This window comes from Macaca thibetana, chromosome 3 (assembly GCF_024542745.1).
Source record: "Macaca thibetana thibetana isolate TM-01 chromosome 3, ASM2454274v1, whole genome shotgun sequence".
Classification (NCBI taxonomy): Eukaryota; Metazoa; Chordata; class Mammalia; order Primates; family Cercopithecidae; genus Macaca; species Macaca thibetana.
In genome coordinates this window covers 137,998,874-138,009,382 of record NC_065580.1, presented here as the reverse complement: position 1 = coordinate 138,009,382, position 10,509 = coordinate 137,998,874, and the positions used below count along the sequence as shown (strand labels likewise).

The window sequence follows — 10,509 nt, the reverse complement described above, 5'->3', positions numbered from 1 at the left end:
TAAGCAAACAAAACTTTGCCCAAGAGCCAAAAACCTATCTACAATAACCAATTGTGCTATAAAGTCACTTAGCTCAGTTCACTGGAATATTACTTAATTTCCTCTGCTTTTTCTTTTTAAACAAGGAAGTGTTGACTCAGCCAACAGCACTGGGAACCAGACTCCCTGGGGCCTGCCTGCCTCTGCTTTTCTCCCAAATTCTCTTCCTTTTTTGTCCCTGTTGATGGAATTCAATAAAGGGATCTCTACCATCTGTCACTTGGTTTTTTTGTCGCTTGGTTGGTTGGTGTTTTGTTTTTTTTGTTTTTTTGGCAGAGTCTCACTCTGTTGCCCAGGATGGAGTGCAGTGGTGCCATCTCAGCTCATTGCAACCTCTACCTCCCAGGTTCAAGTGATTCTCCTGCCTCAGCCTCCGGGGTAGCTGGGATTGCAGGTGCCTGCCACCACACCCGGCCAATTTTTGTGTTTTTAGTAGAGATAGGGTTTCTCCATGTTGGCCAGGCTGATCTTGAACTCCTGACCTCAAGTGATCCGCCCGCCTCGGCCTCCCAAAGTGCTGTGATCACAGGCGTGAGCCGCGACGCCCGGCCCCAGATTATCTTTCTTCGCTGTCTAATTTCCTTCCCACGAGTGTTAGGTTGCTTTTTCTTCGATGGGTCAAAAGTGCTGCTTTTGTTCCCAACCACAAAATTCTCTGGAATTGTTTTCAGAGCCATCTCAGCCTCATAAAAGGGGATCAAGCAGGAGCAGTTTGGGAGAAACCTGTGAAGGGCCTGATTTGCAGCATCATGATGGGCCTGTCCGTGGCCTCTGCTGTGATCCTGGCGTCCCTCTTGAGTCTCCACCTTGGAACTGCCACACGTACGTAGCTGGCCCATTCCCCTCCTGGGGTTCCTTCCTGGACCTCCTGGGAGTGGACGGAAAGGAGCGTCTCCAAAGCCCTTCCTCTCCCTGATTTTTAGGTGGGACTGACATAGCCAAGACATGCTGCTTCCAACACAGCCACAAGTCCCTTCCCTGGACCCGGGTGCAAAGCTATGAATTCACCAGTAGCAGCTGCTCCCAGCAGGCTGTAATGTGAGTATTTCTCAGACGTGCTTTCAGGGACCCTGTCAGCCATGGAATAGGCTGGGTGCTGGGCAGACCCCCAGGATGAGCCTTAGGATGGGAACCTGGAAAACCCCCTCTGCACACTAACAAGTGTGACTCTGAGCTTCAGGTAGAAGAACCTGACTCTTTTTTTTTTTTTTTTCTTTTTGAGACTGAGTTTCGTTCTTGTTGCCCAGGCTGGAGTGCAATGGCATGATCTCGGCTCACTGCAACCTCTGCCTCCCAGGTTCAAGCAATTCTCCTGCCTCAGCCTCCCAAGTAGCTGGGATTACAGGCACATGCCATCATGCCCAGCTAATTTTTGTGTTATTAGGAGGGACAGAATTTCACCATGTTGGCCAGGCTGGTGTTGAACTCCTGAACTCAGGTGATTTGCCCGCCTCAGCCTCCCAAAATGCTGGGATTACAGGTGTGAGCCACTGGGCCCAGCCAACCCCCACTTTTAATAAACTCACGTGAGGTAAGGAGTTCAGGAATCATCAGCTGTGATGAATAATCTTGAAAATGTGGTTAACAATTAAATAACATGTTGAGTGTAGGGTTCCTTTCTGGGGTGGTGAAAATATCCTAAAGTTGATTGTGGTGATGGTTGCATAATCTATGACTATAATAAAAAACCATTGAATTATAATTATACCCTTTAAATGGATGGAGCTGTACATGGTGGGGAGGTTTAGACAATTGCTTGAGCCCAGGAGTTCAAGGCTGCAGTGAGCTATGATCGCACCACTGCACTCCAGCCTGGGTAACACAGACTTCATCCCTAACAAAAGAAAAAAAAAAAAAAAAAAAAAAAGAGTGAATTACAGTTATCCCCCAGTACCCACAGGGGATTGGTGCCAGGATTTCGGCATACAATTTCCCCTGCATTTATGCAGGTTTTGCATCACTGAGTACTGTATTTTCCATCCTCCTTTGGTTGGAAAAAGGCTGCCTATAAGTAGCCCCACAGAGGTCAAACCCGTATTGTTTAAGAGTCAACTGTATGTGCCGTATGAACTGTGTCCCAATAAAGCTGTTCTGTTACAATGAAAGAACCGGCCGGGCGAGGTGGCACAGGCTTGTAAGCCCAGCTACTCCAGAGGCTGAGGCAGGAGAATCGCTTGAACCCAGGAGGTGGAGTTTGCAGTGAGTCCAGATCGTGCCACTGCATTCCAGCCTGGGTGACAAGAGAGAAACTGTTTCAAAAAAAAAATAAAATAGGCCAGGCATGGTGGCTCATGCCTGTAATCCCAGCACTTCGGTAGGCCGAGGCAGGTGCATCACCTGAGGTCGGGAGTTCCAGACCAGCCTGACCAACATGGAGAAACCCTGTCTCTACTAAAAATAAAAGATTAGCCAAGCATGGTGGCACATGCCTGTAATCCCAGCTACTCGGGAGGCTGGGGCGGGAGAATTGCTTGAATCTGGGAGGCGGAGGTTGCGGTGAGCCGAGATCGCACCATTGCACTCTAGCCTGGGCAACAAGAGTGAAACTCCGTCTCAAAAAAAAAATAAAATAAAAATAAAGGCTAGGTGTGATGGCTCACGCCTGTTATCCCAGCACTTTGGGAGGCCAATGTGGGCAGATCGCCTGAGGTCAGGAGTTCGAGATCACCCTGGCCAACATGGCAAAAACCCATCTCTACTAAAAATACAAAAATTAGCTGGGCGTGCTGATGCGTGCCTATAATCCCAGTTACTTGGGCGTCTGAGGCAGGAGTATTGCTTGAACCTGGGAAATGGAGGTTGCAATGAGCTGAGATCACGTCATTGCACTCCAACCTGGGCAACAGAGCAAGAGTTTGTCTCAAAAAAAAAAAAAAAAAAAATTAAGTATCCTGGTGCAGGTCACATGCTACAGGCTAGAACTGGTGGAAAATGGTAAATGACACCTGGGAGAGGTGGATCTGGAGGCATAGTTTCCAGTGGAAATCAAGGTAGCAAAGAGGAGGGAGGCAAGGCCCAGGAGAAGAGGGGACAGGGACAGACAGCAACAGGTTTGTGGCAAGGCCAGAAGACTAGTGAGGAAACCGCCCCTCCTTCCCTTTCTATCCCATCCCAGGAGGCAAAGAGTCTCAATATTAACTTATCCATGTCGCTCTTTCACAGATTCACTACCAAAAGAGGCAAGAAAGTCTGTACCAATCCAAAGAAAAAATGGGTGCAAAGATACATTTCTTTATTGAAAACTCAGAAACAATTGTGACTCAGCTGAATTTTCATCCGAGGACGCCTGGACCCGGCTCTTGGCTCTGCAGCCCTCAGGGGGAACCTGCAGGATCTTTTCCGAAGGTTCCATGGGCCTGCTGGGGAGGAGTGGGTGTTTTCTCCCAGAGATATTTTAATAAAGGTTCTTCATAGAGTTGACTTTTCATAACATTCTTTGTCCATAAAACCCGAGTTTTCTTCAAGGAAAGCAAACTGATTCAGTATGCATGGCTGGCTGCCTGGGAGGTCCTCAACCCCCGAGCGGACCCTGATACTGAATTCTGCCTTGGGTTTTTGTTTGTTCATGCAAAAAAAAAGCAAGGGTAATTTTAAGACACTTTGGGAAAATGCTTGGTGAATGTTTTAACATTATTTAGAGAAGTAAGTTTAGTTTATTTGGAAAAGTAAATAAACTTATTTCTGTGCAACACCTCACAGCCTGTTAGTACCGTGTAAATTGCAGTAGCTCCGAGTTGGGCAGCGTTTTCTCTTAAGAAAGAAAGACACTAATTAGTAAATGTGAATATTATCTCCCTACCAAACTGAGGGTGCTTATGTCTATATAGCTTAAATAAGCTTTTTATAAAAATAATCAACTGGGTGCAGTGGCTCATGGCTGTAATCCCAGCACTTTGGGAGGCTGAGGCGGGAGGATCACTCGAGCCCAGGAGTTTGAGATCAGCCTGGGCAACATAGTGAGACTCACCACTACAAAACATTTAAAAATTACTAGACATGGTGGCATGTGCCTGTAGTCCCACCTACTTGGGAGGTTGAGGTGGGAGGATTTCTCGAGCCTGGGAGGTCAAGGATGCAGTGAGCCATGATCGCACCACTGCACTCCAGTCTGGGCAACAGAGCAAGACCCTGTCTCAAATAATAATAATAATAAAGACCAACCTGGGCAACACAGTGAAACCTTGTCTCTACAAAAACACAAAAAATTAGCCGAGTGTGATGGCACATGCCTGTGGTCCCAGCTACTCAGGAGGCTGAGGCAGGAGGATTACTTGAGGCCAGGAGTTGGAGGTTGCAGTGGGCCAAGATCACAGCACTGCACTCCAGCCTGGGTGACAGAGCGAGCTCCTGTCTCAAAAATATTTTTTTTATTAAAAAATAAAAAGTCCAGGCACGGTGGCTCACACCTGTAATCCCAACACTTTGGGAGGCCAAGGCAGGCAGATCACGAGATCAAGAGATCAAGACCATCCTGGCTAACATGGTGAAACCCCATCTCTACTAAAAATACAAAAAAATAGCAGGGCGTGATGGTGGGTGCCTGTAGTCCCAGCTACTTGGGAGGCTGAGGCAGAAGAATGGTGTGAACCCAGGAGGAGGAGCTTATAGTGAGCCGAGATCACGCCACTGTACCCCCGCCTGAGCGACAGAGTGAGACTCTGTCTCAAAATAAATAAATAAATAAAAATAAAATAATAAAATAAAATAATAATAATTTTTGCAATTTCTTGCAACTTTTTGTGAATCTATAATTATTGTTTATAGTTATTAATTATTAATATCTATAATTATTATAGATTTACAAGAAGTTGCAAAAATAGTATGGGGAGGTCAGGTGTACCTTTTTTATTATTGAGACAGAGTCTTGCTCTGTCACCCAGACTGGAGTGCAGTGACATAATTATAGCTCACTATAGCCTCTACCTCCCTGAGTTCAGGTGACCCTCCCACCTCAGCCTCCCAAGTAGGTAGGACTACAGGCATGGTCCACCACACCCGGCTAACTTTTGTATTTTTGGCAGAGACAGGGTTTCACCATGTTGCCCAGGCTGGTCTCAAATTCTTGGGCTCAAATGATCTGCCCACCTCAGCCTCCCAAAGTGTTGGGGTTACAGGTGTGAGCCACCGTGCCCAGCCCCCAAATCTATCTTTTACTTAGTTTACCCCAGTGGCTACATCTTATGTAATTATAATGCAGTATCAAACCCAGGAAATTGGCACTGGTATAAGGCGTGTGCATAGTTCTGAATTACTGTTGTTTTATCACATGTACAGATTCACATCATAGCAACTGAGATCCCGATCTATTCCAACGTCACAGGGATCTCCCTCCAGTCATCCCTTGACAGTCACACCTCCCCTCCACCACCATCTTTAGCTCCTGGTAACCACCATCCTACTCTTTGGTACTATGAATCTGACTTTTTAGATGCTACCTAGGGAGTAAGTGAAATCATGCAGTATTTGTCTTTCTGTCCCTGGCTTATTTCACTTTGCATAATGTCCTCCAGGTTTATGTGTGTTGTTGCAAATGGCAGGATTTCCTTCGTTTTTAAGGTTGAATAATATTTCATTGTCTGTGTGTGTGTGGATCACATCTTCCTTATCCATTCATCCACTGATGGACACTTAGGTGGCTTCCATATATGGGCTGTTGTGAATAATGCTTCAGTACACGTGGAAGTACAGATACCTCATTGACATGTTGATTTTTTTTTTTTTCTTTTTTCTTTCTTTCTTTCTTTTCTTCTTTTTTTTTTTTTTTTGAGACAAGAGTCTCTCTCTGTCACCCAGGCTGGAGTGCAGTGGCGCAATCACAATCTCAGTTCACTGAAACCTCTGCCTCCCAAGGACCTCTGCCTTCCGGGTTCATGCCATTCTCCTGCCTCGGCCTCCCGAGTAGCTGGGACTACAGGCGTGAGCCACCACGCCTGGATAATTTTTTTTCTTTTTTTTTTGAGACGGAATCTCGCTCAGTTGCCCAGGCCAGAGTGCAGTGGCATGATCTCAGCTCGCTGCAAGCTCCCCATCCTAGGTTCACGCCATTCTCCTGCCTCAGCCTCCCGAGTAACTGGGACTACAGGCACCCACCACCACGCCTGGCTAATTTTTTGTATTTTTAGTAGAGATGGGGTTTCACCATATCAGCCAGGATGGTCTCAATCTCCTGACCTCGTGATCCGCCCACCTTGGCCTCCCAAAGTGCTGGGATTACAGGCGTGAGCCACTGAGCTCCGCCTGATAATTTTTGTATTTTTAGTAGAGATGGGGTTTCACCATGTTGCCCAGGCTGGTCTTGAACTCCTGGCCTCAGGTGACCTGCCTACCTTGGCCTCCCAAAGCACTGGGATTACAGGCGTGAGCCACCGCGCCTGGTGACATGTTTATTTCAATTACCTTGGATAGGTACCCAGAGGTGAGGTTGCTGGGCTGTACTGGCAATCCTATTGCCTATTTGAACTTTCTGAAGAAACTCTCTGCTGTTTTCCATAATGACTGAACCAATTTACATTCCCAACCACAGAGTCAAGGCTTCCCTGGTCTCCACATCTCATCAACACTAATCATTTGTCCTTTTAAAATGTTTTTTTCTAATTGAGACATGATCTTGCTCTATCGCCCAGGCTGGAGGGCAGTAGCAGGATCACAGCTCACTGCAGCCTTGACCTCCTGGGCTCAAGCGATTCTCCCACCTCAGTTTCCTGAGTAGCTGGGACTACAGGTGTGTGTCACCACATGTGGCTAGTTTCTATATTTTGTTTTGTTTCATTTTGTTTTTTGGTAGAGATGAGGTTTTGCCATGTTGCCCAGGCTTCACTTGTCTTTTTGATAATAGCCATCTAATGGTGTGAAGTGCTATATCTCACTATGGTTTTGATTTGCATTTCCCTAATGGTTAGTGATGTGGTGTATATATATATATATATATATATATTTTTTTTAATGTTCTTGGTGGTCATTTGTATGTCTTTGAGAAATGTCTATTAAGGCTTCTTTGCCCACTGGTTTTTTTGTTTTGTTTTTTTTGCTTTTCATTTGTTTGTTTTGTTTTGTTTTGTTTTGTTTTGTTTTGTTTGAGACAGAGTCTTGCTCTATAGCCCAGGCTGGAGTGCAGTGGCTCAATCTCAGCTCACTGCAACCTCTGCCTCCTGGGCTCAAGCTATTCCCCTGCCTCAGCCTCCTGAGTAGCTGGGATTACGGGTATATGCTAATTTTTGTATTTTCAGTAGAGACAGGGTTTCACCACGTTGGCCAGGCTGGTCTCAAACTCCTGACCTCAGGTGATCCGCCCACCTCTGCCTCCCAAACCAAAGTGCTGAGATTACAGGCATGAGCCACCGGCCCGGTTTTTTTTTTTTTTTTTTTAGATGTAGTCTCGCTCTGTTGCCCAGGCTGGAGTGCAGTGGCACCATCTCAGCTCACTGCAACCTCTGCTTCCCAGGTTCAAGCAATTCTTATTTACATTTACATTGTAAAAATATAAAATCAATCATGAGAGCTATTAGCTATTAGTACTTGGCACTTAGGAAGCGCCTATTGCTCAAAGTCCAATCTTCTTAATTTTTTATCTCAGGTCTTGGATGATGTTTTAGATATTGTTTCCCCAGAAATAAACCTTAAGATAAGAATTTACATGTAATATGTTTTGAAGGTGATCTCAGGGGACACCAACGTGAGACAGAAAAGGGAAAGCCTCCAATAAGTGTGTATTATCAAGCAAGTTACCAATATGGACGACGACGCTAAATGGTGTTGAGGAACTCTGGGCAATGATGTAGAACCATGTCTCAGAGTTAGCCCCACCCACGGGGCAAGGGAGCAAGGGTATTTATACACCAACTCCAGGCAGTCATTGGCTGATGGCTGATGTGGTGGGGCAGGGGTGAGTGTTAATTCTCCAGGACTTCCTGCCCGCTGTGTACAAGGGCAGAGTGGACCACCAGAGTTCCAGACTATGCAGGCTGTAGAATATAATTAATTGTAAGGGGCCAGGAATGGTAGCTCACGCCTGTAATCTGAACACTCTGGGAGGCCGAGGAAGGCGGATCACTTAAAGTCAGGAGTTCAAGACCAGCCTGGCCAACATGGTGAAACCCCATCTCTACTAAAAATACAAAACATTAGCCAGGCGTGGTGGCAGGTGCCTATAATCCCAGCTACTTGGGAGGCTGAGGCATGAGAATCACGTGAACCCGGGAGGTGGTGGTTGCAGTGAGCCAAGATCATGCCATTGCACTCCAGACTGGGCACCAAGAATGAAACTCCATCTCAAAAATAATAATAATAATAATAATAAATAAAACAAAATAAAATTCTGCTTGCCAAGCTAGACATAAAAGGGCAAAATGCCTCTTCCTTTTGATAAGAATGTCAAGGTTATGGCCAAGCACTGTGGCTCATGCCTGTAATCCCAGCACTTTGGGAGGCTGAGGCAGGGGGATCACCTGAGGTCAGGAGTTCAAGACCAGCATGATGGGGTGAAATCCTGCCTCTACTGAAAATACAAATATTAGCTGGGCATGGTAGCAGGCGCCTGTAGTCCCAGCTACTTGGGAGGCTGAGACAGAAGAATTGTTTGAATCTGGGAGGCGGAGGTTGCAGTGAGCCGAGATCGCACCACCGCACTCCAGCCTGGGTGACAGAGACAGGCTCTGTCTCAAAAAAAAAAAAAAAAAAAAGAATGTCAAGGTCACATTTTTCAGAAGGCCTCAGTGATTTTTGTCATGTCCCCAAACAGCAGTGGCTCTCTCTGGCCTCTGGTACCTTTTATTTCCCATATACGGAGCTTTTAGCTTTAAGCAATTGTAATATGGTTATTGATGTTCTTAGCTCTGCTACCAGACTGCAGCCTTCTTGCGTTTGGGGATTAATTCATTTTTTAATTAAAAAAATTATTATTGGCTGGGTGTAGTGGCTCATGCCTGTAATCCCAGCACTTTGGGAGGCCAAGGTGGCCGGATCACAAAGTCAGGTGTTTGAGACCAGCCTGGCCAATATGGTGCAACCCTGTCTCTACTAAAAATACAAAAATTAGCTGGGTGTGGTGGCATACCCCTGTAATCCCAGCTACTCAGGAGGCTGAGGCAGGAGAATTGCTTGAACCAGGGAGTCAGAGGTTTCAGTGAACCAAGATCGCGCCACTGCACTCCAGCCTGGGCGACAGAACGAGACTCTGTCTCAAATAATAATAATAATAATAATAATAATAAATTGTTATTATGAGGTCTGGTGCAGTGGATCACACCTGTAATCCCAGCACTTTGGGAGGCTGAGGTGGAAGGATCATCTGAGCCTGGAAAGTTGGAGGGTGCAATCAGCAGAGATTGAGCCACTGCACTCCAGCCTGGGTGACAGAGCGAGACCCTGTTTAAAAAAAAAAAAGGTATTATTATTATTAAAATTATATTATTATTATTATTATAAAAAATTTGGGGGGCTGGCCCAGTGGCTAATGCCTATAATCCCAGCACTTTGGGAGGCAGAAGCTGGCAGATCACTTGAAGACAGGAGTTCAAGACCAGCTTGGCCAACATGGTGAAACCATGTTTTTACTAAAAATGCAAAAATTAGCCGGGTGTGGTGGCACCCACCTGTAATCCCAGCTACTTGGGAGGCTGCAGTGGGAGAATCGCTTGAATCTGGGAGGTGGAGGTTGCAGTGAGTGGAGATCACACGGCTGCACTCCAGGCCAGGCAATGGAGCGAGACTGCGTCTCAAAAAAAAAAAAAAAAATTATAGAGACAGGGTTTTATGTTGCCCAGGCTGGTCTCAAACTTCTAGCCTCAAATGAGCCTCCCGCCTCAGACTCCCAAAGTGCTGGGATTACAGATGTGAGCCACACCACCCAGGCCTCAGGGATTAATTCTATCTTGCGCAAATGAAAGACTTGGGAAACATCTGTGTAATATGCCACTAAACACAAATACTGCCAGACACCCTTTGCCCAGGCTCAACTCTGAATGAGAGCAGAGTACCTAGGGGAAGAGATCCAGGCATCCAAGCTTGCAAGACAGTCAAATTCCTGGTTGATAACTCTATGAAGAGGGACTTCTAACTGTAGTTCTACAAATTTACCAGCAGATGGCAACAGTCTCCTACCATCGTTTAAAGTTTCCTACCACGGCTCTGTTGATAACTGGCAGATTTACAGAAAAGTCTATTCTGTGAGTCTTTACCAGAGTCGTGTGCAATCTCTTTGGGAGGCGGGCAGGGAAGAGACAAAAGTAAAGGAAGACTGAGCTCAATCTTCAGAGGGTACGTTTCATTGGAGAGCAATGAAATACACACACAAAGCAATTTGAACTACACACAAAGCAATTAAGATCCTCTACAACATAACACACCTGAGAGTTTGACAGGAGACACTATCTCCTTGGGCTTCAGTTTCACCAAACGAGGAGGGAGGAACAGAAGACATTCACAGTGGCCCGTGCGGTGGCTCACGCCTGTAATTCCAACACTTTGGGAGTC

General features: G+C 46.0%; 1 protein-coding gene across 1 annotated transcript; it reads left to right on the top strand.

The window, feature by feature from the left end:
• Positions 1–709: 709 nt before the first annotated feature.
• CCL26 (C-C motif chemokine ligand 26) lies at positions 710–3,459 on the top strand. Its single transcript, XM_050783912.1, has 3 exons — positions 710–861; positions 963–1,077; positions 3,202–3,459. Exons 1-3 carry the CDS (start codon positions 789–791, stop codon positions 3,296–3,298), a joined length of 285 nt encoding a protein of 94 aa, XP_050639869.1. The 5' UTR covers positions 710–788; the 3' UTR covers positions 3,299–3,459.
• The last annotated feature ends 7,050 nt before the right edge of the window (positions 3,460–10,509 follow it).